At 40.5% G+C, this 24056-nt stretch overlaps 2 protein-coding genes across 11 annotated transcripts in view; both read right to left on the bottom strand.

Moving 5' to 3' along the window:
* Svil (Supervillin) overlaps window positions 1-24056 on the bottom strand; it is a 127631-nt gene that overhangs the window by 79305 nt on the left and 24270 nt on the right. For 3 of the 10 annotated variants that reach the window (XM_089468549.1, XM_089468546.1, XM_089468545.1), the window contains exon 2: window positions 9740-13919. In XM_089468549.1, coding sequence (XP_089324675.1) covers window positions 9740-13796 — 4057 coding nt within the window. In that variant the 5' untranslated portion in view covers window positions 13797-13919. Of the gene's footprint in view, window positions 1-9739; window positions 13920-15947; window positions 16116-24056 lie in introns of those variants that run through there. The other 7 variants (XM_089468543.1, XM_089468551.1, XM_089468544.1 and 4 more) reach the window with 6 other exon arrangements.
* On the bottom strand, window positions 7397-9733 carry LOC149269027 (uncharacterized). The gene has a single exon (XM_089468580.1). The coding sequence runs from the start codon at window positions 9294-9296 to the stop codon at window positions 8040-8042; it is 1257 nt and encodes a 418-aa protein (XP_089324706.1). The 5' UTR covers window positions 9297-9733; the 3' UTR covers window positions 7397-8039.

The raw sequence follows: 24056 nt of genomic DNA, 5'->3' as shown, positions 1-24056 counted from the left end.
AATTGGAAGCCTTTAATGAGCGCACGGCACGTGCTACCTGTGCAAGTAGCAAACAAAATTAGCAAATTAATTAAAGCAGCGGCGATAAGGCAAAGGCAAACGCAAAAAAATAGAAAAGCTAAGCAAAACTTAACAGAATAAAAAATTGCGCGCTGCGAAAAAAAATAACTAGCAAAAACTAACTTCAAAGCTCGACACGTCACTCGAAAGCTGCACGAGAGGGCAGAGGGTGGGGTGGAGTAAAATTGCTTGGACTAAAGAGTTAAAACTCACCACACGCATGTGGGCGTGTTGAGTATGCATATCATTTGCTCTGCTAAACTATGAGATCCAACAACAAACAGCACTCAAGAGCTACTTAAAATTTCCCTAAATTAAGCACACTCAATCGCCAGATCCCTTAGGGATATTTAAACTTTTTTTTTGTTTTTCATTAAAGCAAGCCTCAGCCAGCGGGCAGCAGTGGGTGATTATGTAGATTTTTTCAGTTTCTTTATGCTCTGCCCAGGCACTGGCTGGCTGTGCGTGTGTATGTGTGTGTGCTTACCTCAGTAGAAATTCTCTCAACAGGATTGAAATGATTTCTTCGTCCTTGGACGTGGACTTGGATTTCATACAAATTAAGCGCAAATTGAAAAGTGTGTGGTAAGACTTCCCTGATGAGCTCTGCAGGCCTGTACGTGTGTGCAGTTGGGCGTGCGTGTATGTGTGTTTATATTTTTTATGTATTTATGTATATTTGGGTGTGTGCCGCAATACAACAAGAAACGTTCAACAATTATCGGGGCTAAAATTAATTTAATTGAAACACAAAATATTTTTGTCAAATGTCAAATTTAAACCGTTGGCCTACTACATGAACAGGAACAGCACGATTAGTTCCAATTTGGCAGGCATCAGGTGCGCTTAAAGCATCAATCGAACTAGTCTTTAGGGTATTCTTAGGATTTTGCACACTGTCGGATAGAGGAGAAAAAAAAGCCCGCAAGCAAAACGTCGGCAGCGACGCCGACAGCGACTGCAGGCTACGTACGTGCTGCAGTCAGAGAACCAAAGCAAAAAATATTGAAAAATTATGACAAATAACTGTTGAACGCATATGAAATACTCTGTAAATGGGAATTGGTTATGTAGAGAAGTTTGATAAATATATAAAATATTTTTTATTGAGTTTAAATTGAGTTGAATTGCTGGTGCACACTTTTTAAATACCCTGTATTACACTAAATGCATATTCACTCTGCATTGCCCATTGCCCATTGCTCGCTTAACTCTTACAGGGTATTTAAATGCAAACAGCGTTTGCTGTCAGTTTGCCTTGTGCCCAGCTTGCAGTCAGTCAATCAGGCAGTCAGGCAGTCCGTCAGTCAGGCGTATTTACTGTCTCTGCCTCTCTCTCACTCTCTCTCTCCCACGCTCTCTCATCCCCCTTGATCGTTAATGATGCAGACGGAGACAACAAAAACAACAACAACAACAGCAACAACCACAGAAATAAAGCACCAAACAATCAGTTGGCAATTTTCTTTTATATCCAAATGTATGTTGAAATACTTTAACTGTTATTTCGTGTATACGTGCATAAAGCCGTTATAATACGGTTAAATGGCAATGCGCTGCCAGAAGGAGACAGACAGGGAGCAAGAGGTGAGAGGCTGATAAAACATAATTGTGTTGAATCACTCACGTATCCGAAGGATACGCAGAGAAATATAAACCAAAAATTGAGCTACAGGTAAACTGTGAAAAAGGTTGCGTGGGTGTTCAGGTGGGGCAAGGGATGAAAGGGGAGAGGATGAGGGGAGGCTGGCTTGTTGCCGTCAGAATGGATTCGCAACTGAGTGTTGGCACAAGTTAATCGCATTTTGCAACAAATATTGAATTAAGATAAACGAGACGGAGAGAAAGAGCAAGAATTAAAGATTAACGCGGGTGGTCTGAAAAGTTTTCGAGTAAAAGTTTTCAAAATAACTATAGTCAGATATTTTTCTATTTTTTTTTCATCTGAAAGTTGTTAACTTTACAGACAGTCCTTGTATATGCCACAACCACAACATACGAGGGGAGGCTGAAAAGTTTTGGAATTAGGATAAAAACAATATGTATATAATATTTGTGCTCTATTTGCTTCTAATTCCAGTTTGTCAGCTTTTTAAAAAGCCAAATTGCCAACATGCGAGGGTAGTCTAGCAAGTTTTAGACTCTACTTTAATTATTTATTGTCTTTCATAGACTAGTAGAACGAATGTCTACTAAATATTTGCTCAGCTTTAAATTACACACAGGTAGGACTCACCTGGCAGCAACGCGTACCACAGAAACTCAATTTTAACTGCAAAATTTATTCACTCAGAACAAATTTGAAAGCAATAAATAATTGAGTAGCTGGCGAACATATTCGGGTGAACTTATTCCGAGAACTGAACTGAACTGAACTCAAGTTCATTTCGCATGCATATTATTTACTTTCCAATGTAAACCTCAGACAGGTGATGCTCTGCTCTGCGCCTACCTGAGCCCCTCCCCCACAGTACGTCAACCTAGGCCAGACAATGACGGCGAAACTACCGAAAAACCACTAGAAATTCAAGTGAATGTAAATACGGCAAAAAACAAAAAACAACAACTGCCAAGCTGAATAAGAAGAAAAAGATGAAGAAGAGGAAGAACAACAAAACAAAAAAGTTGAAGAACTCGGAACGAGACGACGACGACAGCAGCAGAAGCTGAAGCAGAAGCAGCAAAGTGCAGCAGGACACGGAGGAGAGGAAACTTGGCAAAAGTGCGTTTGATTGTTGAAGGTGCGTTCAACTTGGCCAACAACAAACATGGGGCGGTGGACTGGCTGTAGGCGTGGCGCCACACTTAAACGCCACTTAAGTGAAATGAATTGCAAGAAAGATTAGCTCAGAAAGAACAACAACAAAATATAGGAAAATAAATTGTATTTGCCATAGCGCAGGCCGGAAGCCGAAACTAAATATTTGGCCAGCAGGGCCAAAAAGCCAAAAAGAAGTTGGTCAAAAGCTTATATAAACTATATATGTAAATATATATATATAGCTACCCTCCATAAGCTTTTGTCGTCGTCGAACTTCGAGCGTTTACACTTGTGCAAAATTGCCTATAATGGCTTTATCTGTATATATATGCGAGGGTAGTCTGTAGAGTTTGTGAGCTCGAAAACTAAATTTGTCGAGCTTTATTGTGTATATATTGTTGCTATTTAAGTTAATATTTTTCTATATTTCACATTAGACTTAGGCTCACTTTAATCACTTACACATGCAGTTCTCAAACAGCCCTCGCTGTATATATGTAAGTATAATTATTACATTAGTTTCTCTGTATATCTCCTCCTATAACTTTACATTATGTTCGTTAATTTTATTTTTTTTAAGCTTCACTTTAATTAAGCATAATTTGCTCAGACCACCCTCGCTTAAATATTTACACTTATTATGACTATATACACTGCTCAGCAGCAGCACTTAGGCGCACCTTTTTGCACTTGTCGCACTCCGCTTTTCTGCTGCTCCTCAAAATATTTTGTTTGTCTATATTTTATGTTTATATTCTTAATATATGTATATACATATATATTTTTTGTATTTTACGCCAACTTTTTGCCAATTGCAGCGAGCCGACACGCGTGTGTGTCCGTGCGCACTTTGTCGAGCCGAGATGTGGCTTGGATGGAGGCCAGATTCGTACTGCAGCCAACAACAAAACAACAAACAGAAATAAGAAGCACAGACAACACCCAGAGCTGAGCAAACACGCTCAGCGCGTAGGAGCAAAGGCAACAGCTGATTTTCTAGCCGGTTTTTTCATCAGCTTTGCTATTTTTCCAGCTTGAAATCGACGGCGAATTGGACAAAGCTCGCTCTAAAACTCCTTCGCTCTGCATGTGTTATGCACTCAGCGAAAAAGTTGTCACTTAACATTAGAGAAGTTTTTAGAAGTGAGCATATTTTACTGCAATATATATTATTAAGTAAATAGTTGGTATATACTTTTTTCGTAATATTTATATTTATTATTTGTATGCATTTATAGAGTCTCTAAATCGCTATTATTACGCTGCTTTTGTCTTAATACAATTTTGGAAGTTGGCAATGCTGTCCTAAAATTGTTCTCTCTCGCTCTCTCTTTGTTCCTTTTAAGCGCCTGCAAATTCGCCGTGAGCGCTAAACAAAGCCAAACAACGTGAGCGAGTATTTTAGTTGAATAACTAGCTAATGCCCTGGATTATAATGGTGTGTAATTTTTGGATATTGTATTGGAAATTATAATGAACATTATTGTTAATATTATATGCCAGACATAACTAGATCAGCTTGCGACAAGAATCTACATAATGTATGTAAACTGGAATTACTTTCTTCACTCTGTTACAAAACGTCTCTAAGATCAGAGAATAACCTTTTACATAAGTGTTGAACATCTACAGAGTATAAAAGCATAACAGAACAATGGATCCTAATCAGGAGAGAGAGAGAGAGAGAGAGTGAGAGCAACAGCAACCCTAAGAATTTGGGGCCAGTGGCATTTTGTTTGTACCTGCGCAATAGGCAGCCCAGCAATCTCTCTCTCACTCTCACTCTCTCCCTCGTCCTGGTCGTTACCTCTCCCTGTCCCTCTCTTCCAAACTATTTACACGAGTTTCATTTGCAACGGCGACCGCAGCGCATTGAACAGCTTCAAATATTGTTTTGCGTGGCGTGCAACCAAATTGAAGAGGTTTTTGGTGAGGGGGCGTGGCAGGGTGTGTAATAGGGGTCAGTTCCCTAGTTCTGGAATAGCCGCAAAAACCACAAGCCGAGGGGCGCAACAGTAGTCGACCCACACTTGACCGCATGGCTTCAACAGTCTTTGGTAGTAGTGAGAGTTCATGAGTGAGTGTGTGTGTGTGTGTGTGAGTATGTATATGCATATGTATGTGTGTGTTTACTAGGCGTATGAGTAATGTGTAAAGTCGCAAATCTAGGCGCTGGCAGACGATGGCGCCTGCTTTGGCGGCGATAATTATTATCTGTCGTGCCAGCGACACAGTGAGAAAAGGATTTCGCAGCGCATAATTAGGTAGGCGCTCTTAGGTGCTGCAGCTAACTGAAAACGCCCACTTGGTCACGCCCACAATAAGTGTGGAAGCGTGTAAGTGTGCGAGTGTGTGCCAGGCAATAAGAACTGCAAATAAAATGTATGCGAAGGGACTTCATATATGATGGGGATATCAGGTAGAAATATACCCTGTAGAAAGATTTCATAATAAAACATACTATATATCAGACTACAATATACCCTGTAGATAGTTATTATGATGAAATAAGCCTACTAAAATATAAGAACTATATATAGTTATATCCTGTAGACAGTTCTTATACTTTAATATATTTTACTAATATACACTATATATTCAGATTTACATGTATATATAGGTAGTTTTAGGTCTCAGTTGGATCTCAATAGAATTGAACAGAATCTGTTTCATATTTTTTGCTGTTTATATATACCCTGTAAATTGTTTGAATACTGAGCAATACCCTATATTATCTAAACTATATGAATGTAAAATTTAAACTCGAATTTGAGTTATATAAAAATATATAAAATATAAATATACTCTATACTCATGATTAGCACTCATTTCCTGAATGTATATACCCTATAAAAATATGGTAAACAGGCACGCTTGGCTTTCGCTGCCAAGGAAATTTATTTATGACAGCAGACGGCGATTGCGGTCGTGTCTAGGGGCTCAACTAGGCGTTGTTAAGGGTTGGCACATGTGAAATGTGGCATGTGGCATGTGGCAAGTGAAACTTTAACTAATTAGATCTGTGACATTTTTATTGCTATTTAGTCAGCTGAGAAGGTGAATGAACTTTCCATTGGGTCAGCAATGAGAAAATAAAAACAAAATTGATTTTCAATTCAATTTTTTGAAATTCAATTAGAGAATATGTAATCGCATTATATTTATTTATATAATTTTGTTGTTTGTTCATTTTCATTCAATTTCAAAACAAAAATTGTTTTGGCTTTTTGTGTTTTGGGTCAACAAACGACGACAACAAAGCAGAAAGGTTCATACGTTAGCGACCTAAGGTTGAATGTCCTTTTTATGTCAATTCAACAGACGTCGAATAACAACAACAACAACAATTGAGATAGGGGAGGAGGAGGGAGAGCAGGAGGAGTCGTGGGTGCACATTATGTAGCAAGACTTTCGATTATTATTGTTGTTGCGTCTGGCGCTGTCAAGAGCTCGGAGAAAATAAGATTAGCAAAACAGCTAAGCAGCCGAAAAAAGATGGCAAGAAGGTCAACGCATTAGAATAAGTCCTGCAGATAAATGTATCTACAGATAAGGTATTCAACTAAGCATAGATATACCAACTCTTATCTATTCACCAATATTTCGAAAAACAATCGCAGCAAAATATACATATACAATAATAGAAATTTAAAAGTTATATATAAAGTTAATAATAAATGTTATAACAGTATCCAACCTAGCATTGAAATTTTCATAAGAGCTCTTAGCTAAGTTGACAACCATAACTATAGCCAAGTCATAAGCCAGTTCGAAAAAGTTTATAACAAAATCTAGCCAAGACGCGAACCTAAACGAAAGCTTTCTAGTTGACTTCGAATGCATTTCCCTTTAGCTGAAATAAATAAAAATATTTACAATATTGTTTTCTATGTAACACTGGTTAATATATTAATTACAACAATAGAGTTTTTGGCTTTTGGCAGCGGCATTTTGCACAGCAACAATTATATTAAAAACACGCACATTTTTAGCTTCTATTTTATTAGTAAACAAAATTTGCAAAGAGCTGGAAAGAGGAGCAAATTAGCATTGAATACTTTAATAAAAATACTTAATAAAAAAAAGCTTACTAAAAAGAAAAAAAAAAAATTTTCAATCAAATTGCTATAAGGCAAAAAAAAAAACGCACAAAAAAAAAAAAAAATTAAAAAGTGAATAAAAACCATCTACAGAAGCATGAAATTAAATAAGGAAAAAATATATAATTTACCAGTACAAAAAAAATTTAAAAAAATAAAAAAAAAAATAAAACGAAACCCAAAAATTTAAAATTGAAAAAAAAATAATAAAATCTATAGGTACAAAACTAATAAATTAAATGAAACATAATTTACATTGAGTTTTACAATAATCTACAAAATCAGCGAAAACTGCAAATAAAAATGCAACGAAATAATATTTTGAATGTTTTCCAGTTGTTTTAAATAACATTTTATTATTAATAATATTTATGCGACGATTTGTTTTTGTTTTCTTTATGAATTTAACATATATATTTCAAAAATGAGAGCAAACAACTTTCACTTAATTAAAATATTAAATTTTGAGCTGAAAATATACAAAGAAAGATTTTTGGAAATGTTTTATGATTAGTCAAGATATATATATTTATTTATAATGTTATTCGATATTTTTTTCGTTTTATGTGCTTAAACAACTCATGTTGTATAATAATATTAATAAAATTAAGTAGAACAAAGTAAAGCAAAAAAAAAACGTAAGAAAAAATCATTGGCACAAGTTGCAGTTAAATTAATAATAAAAATTAATTAAACAAAGTTGTATATTGTTAAAGAATTTTTAGTATTGGTTCGTTTCGATGTGGAATTAAATGCACTTGCACAGTGGTGCAATAAGTTCTATAACTAAAATTATAAATCTAATGAAAAAATACTTTTTCGGCTATAAATATAAATATAAACTAATTGATCGATAAACATATTTCGCTTGCACAGTGGTTTACACAACAATTTTGCACAGTGGTTCCAATTAAAAATACTTTCGTAAGATAACATCTATTTAAATTGTTTATAAAAAATATATAATCGTTCATAACATTTTCAATGCAAAAATATATTCAATAAGCAATTCATGTTGTCATGTTGCAACAAGTTGCCATCCCCCTCCCTCGACTATTTTCAATAATTACAACATTAACAGCAAGCAACAACTACAACAACGATATCAAGTGCGGCGCTCAGGTGAGCGCAATTGCCACAATGATAATCACACCAATTACGATCAGACACAATGTGAGCAAATCGTTCGGTGTAATCAGGCCCACGGTGCAGGCGACCAATACGTGCTCGAGTGTCGTCAAACCGCTTCGCGTTGCATTGCCAACGACGCCTGCGCCCGCGCCCGCTCTCGCTCCCACGCCCACTGACCGAACCTCGCCGAAGACGGAGAGCGCTTTCGAGCTTGTCGTCGGCTGTTCGTCTGTCCTAGCCGGAAGCTCCCTCTCACTAGCGTTCGCTGCGCGCTCATTGGCTCTCTCGCTGTCACTGTCGCTGCCTCTGTTGCTGCCTCTGCCGCTGCTCTTGTTTCCGTTACGTGTTAAAGTATTCGCAATTGCAATTTTATTGGCTTCGCTGCTTGGCTTTTCGCAGCTGTCCTTGTCGTTGCCGCTATCGCTGCTACTGCTGCTGCTCTGCTTCTCGTTTCCCGTTAAAGTATCCTCAATTGGCATTTCATCAGCAGCAATGCCTTTCTCAATATCCTCCCTTTCCTCTGCGTTCGCTTTGGTTTCATAATTGAGCTTAAACTCGGAAATGTTCAAATTTATTTGCGGCGTCTCATAAACGACGCTCTTTTTATATGGAACTAGTTCACTTTGAACCTCTTCTTCAATTTCGATTTCTTCAAGGAAAGCTTCGTCAAGTGCTTGAGCTACTAAATCACTATCGTCAAGTTCGTTGTCTTCCAAATGACATTCGTCAAGCAAAATTTCAGTTTCTTGCTGTAGAGTATCGTTAAGTTCACTTTCAGCTGTTTGCAGAGTATCGTTAAGTTCATTTTCATTCGCATTATATTCGATAGTTGGCTTTATAAATGTTTCAGTCGTTATTTCATAAACTGCTTCGCTTAAGGCTAACTTTTCGGCAAGTTCTACATCTGCTTCTGCAGTGCTTTCAAGTTTCAGGTTACTATCACTTTCGTCAAGTGTAACCTCCTCTCGCAGGCTCTCTAGCAGTTCTTCCTCTGTGGGCAGAGGGGGAAATTCCTCTTCCTTTCTAGTCGCATCGCTATCACTATCGCTAGCACTTATCGATACTTCCGATACATAATGCTCCTTAACCTCAAAGCGGGTGTTGAAAGTCGGGTGCAGCTCAATTGAGGCATTCGCCTGGGCTGTGCTTAGTGGATAATCAGCGAGGCTAGCATTACCAGAGTCCGGATTGGACGATGTCTCCTCCAGCGAACTCAACGAATCGAACTGGGTCAAAGCGGGCATTGGAGCTGGTTCCAACTCCGGCTTATCCACAACTATGCTCACTTTGCTGGCATATATGCGATTGAAATTGGGAGAGAGCTTCAGCTCGGTCTTTGGCTCTGCCACTGTATTTTTCTCCTCCTGATCCAGCTCCAGTTCCAGTTCCAGTTCCGGTATGGTGGCTAGCTTATAACTATGACTACTACAATTAGTGAATGTGTTTGTGGATGTGGATGGGTGATTAACATCTAGTTCGGGGTCAACATTCAAAACTGGATTAGTGGCAATAGCTTGGACGAGCGCACAGCGGGGATTAGTAGCGGCATCAGAGGAGCTGTTCTCATTGGCATTATCATTATCAGTATCATTGGCATTGGCATTGGCATTGGCATTGACATTATCATTGGCATTGGCATTGGCTGGGGCTTGATCTGGTTGCTGCTGGGCGGGGGCAACGCCTTTACCTGTTAGCTGCTTCCGACGTAGCTGCTTCGATGGCTTCTCCTCAATGCCAAATATGGCGGCCAGCTCCTCGCTCGAGTTGTATTGCGAGGGCGAAGAGGAGCGTGCTCCACTCGCATCCCCACCCACCGGTGTCAGCTGCAACGGCGGCGACGAGCAGGTCGAGGACGTAGGCGATGCTGCAAAGCTGGCGGTTCGATTTTCACTCAGGTTGTTGTTGGTGATGCTGGTGTTGGTGGTGCTCGGTGTATTGGTGCTAATTGTGGTGTCGTTCGGCGTCGATGGCACATCGTACGATGTGGTGCTGAATGTCTTAATGGGGTCGGTGCTGGGTGCATGATAATCGCTACTCTGCGACTTGATATAATCGCTCGATGAGTACGGATTGAAAGAGGTTATACTCGAGGACATGGGCCGATTGCCCGTCGAGGGACTCGAAGACTTGGCAAGGCAGTCACTGCTGGAGCTAAATGAGGAGGCGGTGGTGCTCACAGTATTCGCTTGATGGATGCCGCTGCTGCCACTGCCGCTGCTCATGCTGGGCGCTGTGGTGCGCTGATCATCCGTGCTCGACGTGGTGTGAGTTGTCCTGCTGGTGCGCTGATCATCTGTGCTCGAGGCGGTGTTGGTAGTTCCGGTTTGTCGCGCTTGCAGCTCGCACTCCCGCATTATCCGATCGATGTCATCGATCGTTTGCGCTTTGGTCTTGGCCTCTGCAATGGGACAAATTAAAGTGGCGTCAGCGTGGACCGGTTCGTGTTGGCTGCTTTTCTTATTACAGGCGGGCAGATTGTCGTAATCTGGCGGCGACTCGGATGCCAGTTCGCTCAGCTGGCGCATGCAGCGCTTGGCTATCGCCTCGATCTTGTCCGACTGTATGGGATCCAGTTTCTTGATCAGATGCGGCATCACCAGCTGCTGCTGATCGTGGGGTCGCTGCTTCACCTGCAGCGCCTCGTGCACCACTACCGGTGGCTCGGTGGTCACAATGTCCTTCAGTATCTTTTCGCACACAGCGTTCGCCGCCTCGGACACCTCGTCGATGGCACGTATCAGCTTGCCCTCCTTCTGCAGCTTGCGCGGATTGGGCTGCTCGCTGTCCGGCTCATCCGTTTGGTCGGGCAACGTATCGAGCAGGAGTTGGCCGCAGCGCTTGGCCGCCTCGGAGACGGCCTCGATTTGTTGCAGCTCCTGCTCCAGCTTCTGCTGCTCCGCATTCAACTTGGGCCGCGCCGCTGTAATCAGCGCCTCCTTGCGCAGCTCGTCCAGCTCCTGTGTCAGCTTGATGCTGCTCGCCTGTGCATCCTGCGCTATCTTATTCAACGCATCGTCGAGCAGTGGCTCGGGCGTAAGACTCTTTCGCGGCGCCGGCACTGGCGGCGTTTGCTTGCGCTGCTTCTCCTCCTCATGCTGTTGGCCCAGCCGCTCCGGCAACTGGGCTATGGCGCCGCCCTGACTGGGGTGCCTGAAGGGTATGTGCGTTTTCCTTTGCAGCTCCTCGTCCTGCGCCTTCAGCTTACGCAGCAGATCCAATGTGCCCGGTATATCGCTCGCCTCCTCACCGCGTAGATTGGACATTGAGCCGGCTCGCTCGATGCTGCGCGTCAGCTCAATGTAGCTATTCAGATCTCCCCCGGATGGCTTGGCCGCATCCCGCTGGATCAGATTGTAGATGTTCGCCGATTGGGTGCGCGTGGCGCGCTGCTTCTTTTGCATGGGATAGACGAAGCTGGACTTGGGGCCGGGCGGATCTTTGCGCAGTGCACGCACCGCCAGATCATCCTTGACAATGTCCGGTGAGCCGCTCTTCTTCTTCTCCTTAACAACCGGCTCCACGTGCAGATAGTCGCTCTGCGGTGCCGGCACAATCGGTCCCACGGGTATGCCAAACGGCGGCTGCCTGTCTACCGCGCGATACTGCAAATTGGCCAGCTGCAGATTCCGATAGGCCACATCATCGCGCACCGGATCCGGCTCACCCGCTGGCGAATCCTCATCATCATAATCATCGGCATGCGCCAGGGCGAACTTCTCGAAGTCACTCGGCGTAGGCATGCGCGGCTTTGGCTCCACCTTTGGCTCCGGCTTGGGTTCGGTTTTCGGCTCGGGCTTCGGCTCCATTGGCTCGGTCAGACCCAGCGACTTGTAGATGGCCTCCAGCTCATTGATGGCCTCCTCCAGATTGGCGGGCTTCTTGCGCGGATAGTAGATGGGCGCGATGGCTGGCGCGCTGGCCTTACGCTCGGCAAAGATGGGCGCCTGTTGATGCTGTTCCCGCTTCTCGGCCACATACTCATCGTACTTGTTGGACAGATCCTCGCCAGACCGCCGCTGATAGTGATGCGGCATTGAGTTGGTCTTGTGCACATCACGGTTCTGGATTTCCACATAGTTCTCCCGGCCGTGCTCGCTGGGCTTGATGTGCAAACTGCCGCAGACAACGCTGTTCGGCTCGGGGCAGGGAGCGGGAGCGGGAGCGGGCGCTGGCGCTGATCTCTTGGGCTTCTGCACCTCGGAGTACATGGGCATGGGATAGCTGCGCAGCTCGCTTAAACGCGAACTAGATATAGAACGCGGCTTGGCCAGTGGCTGCTGGGAGCGCGAGCATTCGCTGCTGGCCGTGGGCAAACCGCTTTTCGAGGTGCGCAGGACGCCGCTCGAGGCGGGCTCGACGGGATCGGCCAATCGGACATCCCTGTCCAGCAGATGAATGGGCTTGCGCGAGCGTGGCGTTGCATCCGCTACATAATGGAAATCAATGCCATTCGGCAGCGACTTCTTGCCGGGCATCGCATTGCGCTCAGCCCGCGTGATGAAGCGACGGTGCTGCGACTGCGACTGCGTCGGCGCGCTGGCTATGGAGCTGCCCTGAGCTGAGTTGAGCGAGTGCACGGACTGATAGTGCGACTGCGTCGGCTGCCACATGCGATCGTCGGAGGCGCAGCGACCGCGCTGATCGAACGCATACGAAACGGGCCGCAGATCGCTCGAGCTGTAGCCGACGTGCACGCGACGCAGTGGATCGCGCGGCGGTGGCGGTGGGGGCAGCGGCTTGCTCTGCATGCGTCCATTCACGTTCTGCAAGTGGATTTGGCTGTCGTAGCTGATGCTGCGCTTCGCATCGTTCTGCATGGAGTTTTGCAGCGGTCGCCACTGCACATAGCCGGAGGAGGAGGCGGCGGCGGCGGTGGAGGTGGAGGCGGTGCTGGGTGGTGCTTGATAAATGGACAGAGGCAAGGGCTGAGTCTTGTAGCGTTGCTGTTGCTGCTGCAGTTGTTGCTGCTGTTGTTGTTGCTGTTGCTGTTGCAGATGTTGTTGCAATTGCTGCTGCTGCTGCGGCGGCACATTGCCGTGGCTCAGCTCGCCGTCGCGCGACAAACGCTTGTAGTAGCGCTCGTTGCGTGCGGCGCGACTCCGACGACTCTGGCTGGAGGCGCCCTGGCCACCATGCAGCGCCTGGCCGCCACTGTGGATGCTCTCGTCGCTGCGATATTTGGAGAAGGTGGAGGAATTCAGTGAAATGATCTCCTCCTCGCTGGAGTGTCCGGGCTGCTTGCCGCGCTGCGCGGAGCGGGATTTGCTGGGCGGCAGCTGCTGCGAGTGCTGCGACTGGCTTAGATAGAGTCGACGATCCAGGGAGTTGCTGGAGCGACCAGGCCAGAGGCCAGGCTGATTTTGATAGTAGGGCTCGGGTGGCAGCATTTCCACGGGCAAAAAGAATTCGTTGTCTGCATGATTTTGCAGTGACTGTGAATGTGACTGTGACTGTGACTGCAACTGCGACTGCGACTGCGGATGCACAATGTGATCAAAGTTGAACGTTCTGCTTCCCCTGCCCGATTTGCTTTGATTTTTGGATTTGGGTTTAGTGGCGCTCTGGCGCTGGGCGGGCACAAAGCCCGCCTTGCGATCCTCCTCGCTGGAGCTGGCACTGCCAGCATCTGCAGCATCCTTCTTCTTGCGAAACAGTCGACCGAAGGACCATTTCTGTTTGTTCGTCAGCTGCTGAGAGGAAGAGCCGCTCAAGCCGTGCTGATGCTGCTGGCGCAGTCGCTCCATCTCCAGCTCGTTGTTGTTGTCTAATGTTGCTTCGGTGGCTGCTTCTGCCTTGTGGTTGACTTCATCGGCCAGCTGGAGCTCTTTGGGCAAGGGCAACTGGGGACGCCAAGTCGTTTGAACAGTCTGTAAGGGAACAAGAGAGAGAGAGAGAGAGATAAATTAGTTATAGGCGACAAAATCAAGATAAGTTTTACTTAAACATTTGTTTTATTTGCACTTAAGGTTGACTACAAAGAGCTGCTATTGTTGTTATTGTTGTTGCCCTGAGATAAGATTTCATTATGTGTTAACTTGGCTCAAAGAGCTGCAGATAAGTTGAGGTTGAAGCGCGCTTTTGACGAACCAACACTAAATAAACTTGGGCACATGTATAATACACATACGTACATACATATGCACATATACATATCTACATATATACAACATCTCGGCACTTTTTGCTGTTTCTTGTTTCATTTTTAATAGCCTCTCGTCAAGTTTGCCTGAAAAACCACACAAGATAACTCCGGCCAAGGTTCATTGCACTTCTCGCAGACTTGGCTTAGAGGCCAGTGCTTGCCACATTTACTCGATCGATCTAGAACATCTATGTAAATCGCATAGCCGCAATCGTCCCACGCCAGCGCTAGAGCCGGAAAATGCACAAAGCTTTTCCAAGCGGAAACGGCTCATTATCATAACGTTTAGTTAGTTAGCATAAGAGACTAATTGCCTCGCAGAACCTTAAAGATAATCAAAAGCTAAAATCTACACACGTCTTATCAATCAAGATAAGAAAACTTTGTTGTTGCCATACAAAAATGGCATAAAACACAGAAAATATGTATTTATAAATAAAAATTGATTAATAGTCCAGCATGAAAAACAAAAAGGTTTTTAATCTAATCTCAAGTTGAATGGCAAATTAATAGATACATTTGAGATAAACTTTAAAAATATAACTATATATGTGTAGCTCTAATTGTTAGCTACATATGAGCCTAATATATCTATATTTTTCATTCATAATAGATTTTCTTTTGTCAAACTTAAATAAATCGGAATTATTATGTGTTAGGGACTACTTTGAAGGCCATAGAGGTTGACATTCATGAATAATTAAATAATCGATGGGAAAAAAACACAGAAAATTCGCCAAACTTTTTGAACAGCTCCCAAATTGCAAGTCCCTAGTGTCAAAATGTCAACTGCAATGAATTAATATTTTTCAACATGTATTTAGTATAAATATATTTATATATTTACTTATTTTTTCATCTTTAATAATTCAAAATTCTATATATATCTTCCTCTGTATATATCTTCCATACGAATCATACACAAAAATAAACGAAATTGCGTGTGAAATTCAATTTTATTCTCATTTGGCTTAATTATTTGTTCAATTTCAAATTTGTTTATAGTAGGAGAGAAAAAAAGCTCCCAGACTTTAGGCGTGGGATACGTTCGTGTTATGATACATCATTTCCGCTGAAGAATCGCTGACGTTCTTTTATCACATATAGAAAGACAGCCAGACAAATGCCAAACACTTGCCAGCGGCGACGACTTATTAAAAACAAATAAACAATTCACAAAAGTAAACAGACGACGACTCAACTCCAATCAGAAGTCAACATGGACTCATGTACCAAGACAGCAATTAATTGACAGTTATATTGATCAGATCAGATTATGGTTTTAATATGTTTGGTTTAATAATCAAATTTCAAACACATTTAATGCGAATAGATTCAACATGTGTTTCGCCTGCCTTACAGCAGCCATTCGAATGGATTTATGGACTGCAACTTGCGTCCACAGAGAAAACTGGCCATAATAAAAGTCAACAACGCGCAGCGGCTATGTGACTCAGTTTGAAGATAAATTCTCGAAAATGGAATATGGAATATTCAAAGCAGCTGCGTAATGTTTGGCAATCTGCCAAGGCACAAATCACTCATACGCACGGTGTAGCTCGTGGCGGGCTGTGACTGTGGCGCAAGCTAACAAAACACAATAGAACAAAATACGCACACACACACACACGCACACACACACACACACACAACTAACGTTCAACTATAAATAAGCACGCAAAAATTGCACACATAAAAAATGCCTGCAAATTGTTTTCCAATTGAAATGCCAAAATCTGATTGGAAACTCAACAGAGATGTGAAAATTTTCAAGTGGAAAAGCACAAAATTTACGCGCGATTTAAACTAGATTATCCAAATATACATATATATGTAAAACTATATATTTATATACAAATGCGCGGCAAAAAGCGTTCTGGTTTGAAGACACGCGTCCACTCGACTGATAGGACAGGAAAACTTGAGCACGAGACCGCGAGGCGATCGCGGCATTCGAAAAGCTTTTATCGCAAGCTCTTTTCCCTTTGCCAAAAGAGCGTAGCATGTGAGCTTAAGAGAGTGATGTAGGGAGGGAGAGAGCCATGGGTTATTAGGATGATAGAACAAACATTAAAAAAAAAAACTTTTTATGAGATTCTGGCGATCATTGCTCGATTGGCAAAGCTCTTTACCTAAATAAAGAGGGAAATATTGAAGCTTATAAGAGTGTTAGGACAAAAATAAAGATTGTCGAAATGTTGCTCGATCAAGCTCTTTCCCTACATAAAGAGCAAAGCTTTTGCGCTTATGGGACGGCAGAGAGCTATGGGTTTAATTTATAATCTTAGGAATGGGTTTAATTTGAAATCTTTGTTTCAAGATCTTCTCTTTTCCTTTAAAGAAAGTGAAGCACTTGAGCTTATGGAACTGATGATAGGACAAACAAATTAAGATCATGGCGAACCCAGGCCTTTATCTTCATAAAGAATGAAGCATTTGAGTTTATGGACCTGATCATAGCACAAACAAACTCAAAACTCTGTATGGATTCGTATCGATCATGCCGATCGCAGAGCTCTTTAATGATTCTCTTGCCCTTAACAAAGAGACCCACTTAAGAGAAGAGGAGAACCATGGCAACGATGTAATAGGCCTTTTTAGTATGCCTCATCAATTCAATTAAGTAAACAGTAACAAAATCTAAATGATTTTCCATTTAATTTTGAAGATCCGTAAATAGAAGTCAATGAACTGCCACGAAAGTGTTACGCGTCCCTGAGAGACTTTTAATTAACGCAAATGAAATACTCGAAATGGAAAACACAATTTAAGTCAATGCGAATGGAAATGCTGCTCTTACAGCCACCAATACGAACAACCACCCACCCGTCGACAAGTCCAAGTAGATCTGAAATTGTGTCAGCTGACATTAAGAAAATCATTAATGCCAAGACTTTTTTACATCAAATAAATTGTGGCCCAAAAGTGATGTTTCGGATATTTTAAATAGATCGACTAAGGTGAACAACTTGAAATCTTTTGCTTGCTTGCTCCACATACCCGCGCCAGAGATTCTTTAATAAATGATTCACTTAGACACTTTGTTCGGTCGCCTCGCCTCACCACGCCTCGCCTGTCAACCAAAGTAAAAATATTTGTACAGACTAGCAACAACAAAACAAATGGAACGAAGTGCGTTTGTAATGCGGAAGATATTTGCGCTGTCTAAAAGTAAAAGTACCATTCCGATCTAAATATATATACAGAGATCTACACTAACTTTCTATGTATAGCATTTGCTCTACTGTAGATATATTTAAAGTGGGTAAGCAGGGTATGTTGGGTGTATGCAAATTTATGTAACAGGTAGCAGGAGAGAGGGAACGAGAGAGAGAGAGAGGGAGAGACAGAGAGAGAGTGAGAGAGAGACAGAGACAGATAGAGGGGAGTTGATTATGCGATAAGCGATATAACACACACTAATCACGTTTTTTTCAGCTCATTGATAAGTTTCTTTTACACATCTTCTTGGAATCGATTAATAATGATATATACCACATATTCCTAGAGACTTTGAGCTATGATTATTAAGTTTGACATTCGAATCGATCAATTATGACAAAAACGAGTAATTTGGAGTTTATTTGTAAGTTCTCTTTCTAGTTCTCTTTCTAGGAATCGATTAAAATCGATATCAAACATTCTATGTCTATGTTACTGATAACTTGAACAACTGTTGAACTATACTCAATGTACGACTACCTCTCTTATTCGATCACCTCAAAGTAACAGCTGTTCAGGGTATCTCCTAGTCGTGCACGTCTAGAACACTTTAACGCGCTTCTTGTTTGCCTGTTCAGACAGCCTAAGAAAAGCTAGAATATGGGTCAGTGGGCATCTGAGTAAATTTAAGCTGCAATTCTCACAATCTTCAACAATCGTCAATCGGCAAACACCAATCTCCAATGAGCCATAAGCAATAGCTAATTAAAACGTGAAAATAATTTGATTTTTAATTAAAATCGCAAACGCTTTTGCAGCTGTTCGTTTGGAAAGTAAATGAACTGCAACTGCGACGCATTTGCTGCCAAATAATTTATATTTATTTATCGAAGGCAATTTGAATAAAAGTTTAATGGCTTTTACCTTTTTCTGCCTGAGCGAGAAATGTTGTTGAATTTTAATGGTGTTGATGAACGTGCAGGCAGGCAAATGGAGTATATTAGTTAAGATTGTAAAAGGAAATATATATATATTTTTTTAAAGATTTACTTAGCTGAAAAAATAACGAAAATCTTCCACTGAATTATATTTGAAGTTTTTAGCTCAAAATGTTTATTTTATATATAGTTGCCCAACTTTACGCTCCCAAGCATGACATATGCAAACTGTATATTCTTTTGCTATATAACACATTCTGTTTTATCTTCCTCTTTTGGCACATTGTTGTTTTGTTGCTAATTATGCTTAAAATAAAGTCACACGGTATTCATTTATCATATAAATTGACTGCTACAGCTGTCTCTCTCACTCGCCCTCTCTCTTTCTCTCTCTCTCTCTCTCTTGTTGTGATTTTGATTAGGAAATATTCCCACATTTTTTTTTTGGCCGTCGCATCATATCACATATCATAAGTTTTCTACAAAAGTTTTCAACACGTTTGCGCAATTATGCAAATGCTTATTTATTTTATTTTATTTTTTTCTGCCTTTTGTTATATTCATATATATATAATATAAATGCTACAAATTAGTCGGCCGTCGCTTTAACTATAATTTTCTATATCATATTTAAATGAAAACCAGCATCGACACCTGACTCCTCTGCAACTTGTTTGGTTAGCAAAAGCCAAACGGCCCAACACGGGGCAATTAAAAATCGATTTATGTGGAGATCTTGAAATGATTGTTGTGCGTGTGTGTGTATGTGTGAGTGGGGAGATATTGGGATATATGAGAGTGTGTGCGTGTTTGAGTGTGAAGCTACTCGTGTCTGGCTGTGTGTTGATTGAGATAGAGCTGGCTCTAGCTCTCTGCATATGTAAGTGTATCAGTGTGTGTGTCAGTATATGAGTGTGTCAATGTGTGTGGTGTGTGTTTCCCCGTCTGTCTCCCTATCTGTCTGTCTCTCTGCCTGTCTGTCTGTCTGTCTATCTCTGTCAGTGTGTTTATGTGTGCGTGCGTCTAGTATTACAAACATGTTGATTATTTCATTAGCAGCGCCCTCTGGCGGGCAAAAATTAATGACGTCCAGTGAAAGTTGAAGAAGAAAAAAAAAACAAATTCAATTTGTGTATGAAAACCAATAGGCCAACTGCAGCCCTGCCCGATCGCTGAGCATCAGACAGTCTCTCACTCTCTTTTTCGCCCTCTCTCTCTCTCTGTCTAGCTCTCTATTGAGATGCGTGTCAAATATATATATATATTTTTCTTCTTTTAACATGTTTGGCTGCCTTTTTTCGTACACAACTTTTTTTTGGCGGCTATCAAGTTCATTGGCCCGCGCATACGAAAATGAAAGCGATGAGAGTTTCTGATTTCAAATAGTTTGGACAAACATCATATACATATGTATGTCTGCATGTATATATGTAAATGCAAAACAGTTAAGTTCATTCAGTTAAAATGGTAAATATGTAATTTTATAGAAACTAAATGATCGCTCCGTTGATTAGTTTTTTTTTTTCGCCGAAAACTCTCAAACTGATGGAAACTAAAGAAAAAAAAAATTAAAATGAAGAAATAGTCGTAAACCTAAAGTTTTCACGCTCAACTCAAAACCTCCCCCAAAAATGCTATCAAAATATTTGAAACGAAACTAAAGTTGCATAATTAAGAAATTTGTTAGAAGATCTAATATGTTACTTCCTGCTGCCACCCGTCGTTGCGCGGCATTAAACGCTGGATAAACACAAACACAAGCACATATGGGGGTTAGCTGTTGCCACAAGTTGTTGCATGCAACACGTGCTGTGCATAAATAAACGATTTTCATTTATTCTAGCTTTTCCTGCTTTTCAGCTGACTTGACTCCTTTTTTCCAGCTGACCAACTTTTGCGCTCCCAGAGGCTCTGTCATTGACCCTAACAGCAGTTGAGGTCTCTCACATTAGTATGAATTATGCATGGCAAAGAACCAAATGTTATTGCTGTTGTTGTTGCTGTTGATATTGTTGTTGACTTAATGCAACTTGTAGCATCTCAAATGCATTATCAGCAGTCAGCGTGTCGAGCTGCTTGACGCCCGCTTCATCAAATGAAAAAAAAAAAAAACATTGCCAGACGCTGACCACATCGCGTTCCATAACAAATTCCACTTGTTTTTGTCTATTTCTAATTTCTTCATTTTCTTTTTTCTATTTTAATTCAATTTTCTTCAAGTGTAAACATATGTCATGATATAATATTTGAGTAGAAACATATGTATATATGTCTTATAAAAATTCCTAATATTCAATACTGTTTAAAAGATTTTATTTTATATCATGCTAAAAAAAAATATATGTTAAAGATCTCAAAACTCTACTTTCATTATTTCAATCTCCGAGTAGACCTTGACCCAACTCAAAGTAAATGCCCCGTTTAACCGGAATCAATTACTCGTGTACTTTTTTTTTTTCCTTTTTTTTTTTAAGGTAATTGCTTCAAAATATGATATACACAAAAACAAATTTGCTAAGAGATTATTCCTCAACTAAAAAAAAAAAAAAAAATAAACAACCGCAGCCTCACGCAAATTGTGTGAAACGTGCGTTTATCGTTTGAGTCTCGAAATTTCCGTAATTTTATAGTATTTGCCATGGCCCAAAAAAAGAAAAGTTCACATGCACTTGTTTATATTGTGTTAAATACAATAAATAAACCAGAAGTTGTATATCGTTGGATAGTATATAGTATATATATATTTAGCATATATACCATAGTCGTATCTCATATATATATACATAATATATTTTTGTTTAGTTCATTATTTTTTCCTTATTTTAAATTCATGTTTATTTTAACCAAATTTTCAGCTTTTGTTTGTATTTAGAATTCGAAATCGTTGCAAAAAAGTTTTTTTGGCAGCCAGGCAGCACTTGGGATGAGCAAATTTTCAAAATTTGTTTATAGATATATATAGTTATATATAGATATATACATAGAGAGATATATACTGCAGTTAATATACATAATCAGCTAGCTTCTCACCTCATTTGAAATAGTAGAAATGTCTATCAACTGATTCATAGGAACACATCACATGCTATAAGTATATTTAAAATATAATAGATCTTCATTTCTTTTAACCCTATTAAAGCTACAAACTGGGCTAAAACGGCAGCAAGTCATAGAAGTTAATAACAAACAACTGGCAGCAGCAGCAGCAGAAAAGCCGCAGCAATTGAACGGAAACAAACGTTTTGTATATCCGGAAGCAGTTAACAATTACGCCGTATAATTGAATGGCCAGCCTATATGCATATATCCTGTAATCGAGGCTTGTAATTGGACAGCGTGCATGGAAATGCCAGTAGAAATGATAGCAAATGCAGATGTAGATCTGGATGCACAACTAGCCCCAGCGACTGCTACGATCTTCACAGTTGGCCAACAAACTGTGAAAAATAAATTGAACACGTGTGGCGCTTGCTGTCCATTGTGTCCATTACCCTCTATCCCCTACCTGCCTGAGTGCTTGTCGCCGCAGCTGCTCAATGTATTTGCGGCACGTCTGACAGGTGTTCTACATTTTGGGCTGTGCTTTTTGTGCACTGAACCCCATTGAGAAGTGAGTTAGAATGGGGTATATTGGCAGCATAAAAGTTAGGAATAGTATACGATATCAAGCTTGAACAGAAATAGCAATTGCAAATATCAGTGTTACTAGTAGTAGCAATAGTAGTAAACAAGTAATAGTAGATTAACAGTAGTAGTAGATAAGTAGTATTAGATGAGTAGTAGCTCTAGCTGTAACAATAGTAGTAGTACGTTAGATAAGTAGTAGTGGATGAGTAGTAGTTATAGTTCTAGCAATAGTAGTAGTACGATAGATAAGTAGCAGCAGTAGTAGTAGACAAGTAGTAGTAGTGGCAGAATAGTAGTAATAGTAGTGTAGCATATGTAGCAGAGTATTAGTAGTAATAGTAGTGTAGCTTATGTAGCAGAATAGTAGTGTAGCATTTGTAGCAGATTAGTAGTAGTAATAGTAGTGTAGCTCATGTAGCAGAAAAGTGGAAAAGTACAGTATATAATAGTAGTAGTAAGAGTAGTTAGAATAGCAGTAGAATTGGTATAATAGAGTATATGAGGTGTATCAGATTCAATAGACAACTTGAAAACTTTTTCATGGAATACACAAAAATTTCTCTTTCATAGGGTATATCCTAGTCGATTCCTCTCACTCATTAGAATCGTAATATTCTCTTTATATGTTGCCGGCCGCTTTTATGGCCCAAGGTTCGACCCTCGCGCCGCATTAGTTGCAATTATTGTGGCCTCTTGACATTCTTCTTTATATAATGTTCATTTGACACTTGACAAACATTTCAGCACTTACGCATTATCGATCTCAACTTAAACTGTCATCGATTTTGCAGCGATAACAATTAGAAACAAAAGAAAACAAGAGGGGTACGAATTAAATTTAGCTGATGCCATTAGATTGTTAACGAACTTGCCCTTAAGAGGCTTCATTGAAGCGCAATCAATTGGGAATTAACTAAGTCAAATGCACAAATTCACTGGCCTTACTCTCCTTTACGCTCTTTCTCAAAAGTGTTATTGAAACTAATTGGCTTACGCACTTTGAGAGCTGGGTCAACAGCTATGGAGGCACAATTCGATTTCATATCAAAATCGAAAATATTATTTATTTTATGTAATTGAGTATCTATTGTTTCATATGACTTGGCATCTTAGAGCTCTGCATTTTCACTCTAACTCTAACAACCTATACAGTTTCTTTGCCATAGAAGTTGGAATTACATCAGGGTAGGGTATACAACATATGTATATAACTGATAGAAAGAGGTATGCTGAATTCCTCCATCAAACAGACGTTTGCATATCTCTGTATCTTCTTTTCTAACCTATTGAATACTTTGTTCCATTTCCATAGATAGAAATATGTTAAAGCATCTATTGAAATTTGCTCGGGGTATCTGCTAGTCGGATACTCTCGATTATCGCAATCACAATTGTTTCAGTTTATCATTTTATAGTCTACCCAGCGCAGTGTGTGGCATGGAAAATGCAGTGAAATTATAAAAAACTGCTATAAAAAACAATTCAGAGCACAGTGCACAGTGCACACAGTGAACAATGCCTATGAAGAAATACAATGAGTACGTGACTCAATAACAAAACAAGACAAATAATTTACTCAAAAAGTGTGTAGAAAAGATAATTCCAATTTGTGTTTATTGCGTGTACAGCTCAATTTTGGGTTGGCTATAGCGTGTTTCTACTGTAACAACAAATATTTTATTTGTCGATTATACATTACATTGCTTATTTCAGCTTTTGCTTTTGCTTTTTATGAGACTTTTGCTTTAGCAGCATCACGTAATCAATTTCATTATGAACAAAGCAACGGAAAAATTTGATCCAGTTTGCGTGTAGATCTTACAAGATGTTTTATAAAGCAATAAAAAGTATACATATAGACTTTGATTAACATAAGTTTTGACTCAAGTTTTTTTTTTTTTTTTGTCTGTAAAGAACATGATTTCTGTGATAAGCTTTAAGAACTCGGACAGAATAAATAGTTGTTAGGGGTTATATAGTCTTAGAAGTTTCTTGTAGAAGGAATTATATGTATTTGTCGTTAAATTTGCCATGGTAAATATACATTTTTTTAGCACTAAATATTTATTGTGTAAACACAACCGAACCTATACAATATTTCACAAGGTGATTCGAAATGTTTTCTCTAAAAGCAA

The sequence above is a fragment of the Drosophila arizonae genome, chromosome 4 (genome assembly GCF_054131065.1).
Source record: "Drosophila arizonae isolate 15081-1271.41 chromosome 4, UAZ_ARI_1.0, whole genome shotgun sequence".
NCBI classification, from domain to species: domain Eukaryota; kingdom Metazoa; phylum Arthropoda; class Insecta; order Diptera; family Drosophilidae; genus Drosophila; species Drosophila arizonae.
The sequence above is the reverse complement of the archived record's forward strand: the minus strand, read 5'-3'. Positions and strand labels throughout refer to the sequence as shown.

Bases quoted from the DNA above. Each gene is read 5' to 3' on its own strand.
- LOC149269027 (XM_089468580.1), bottom strand. From the start codon at position 9,296: ATGCCCGCTTTGACCCAGTTCGATTCGTTGAGTTCGCTGGAGGAGACA.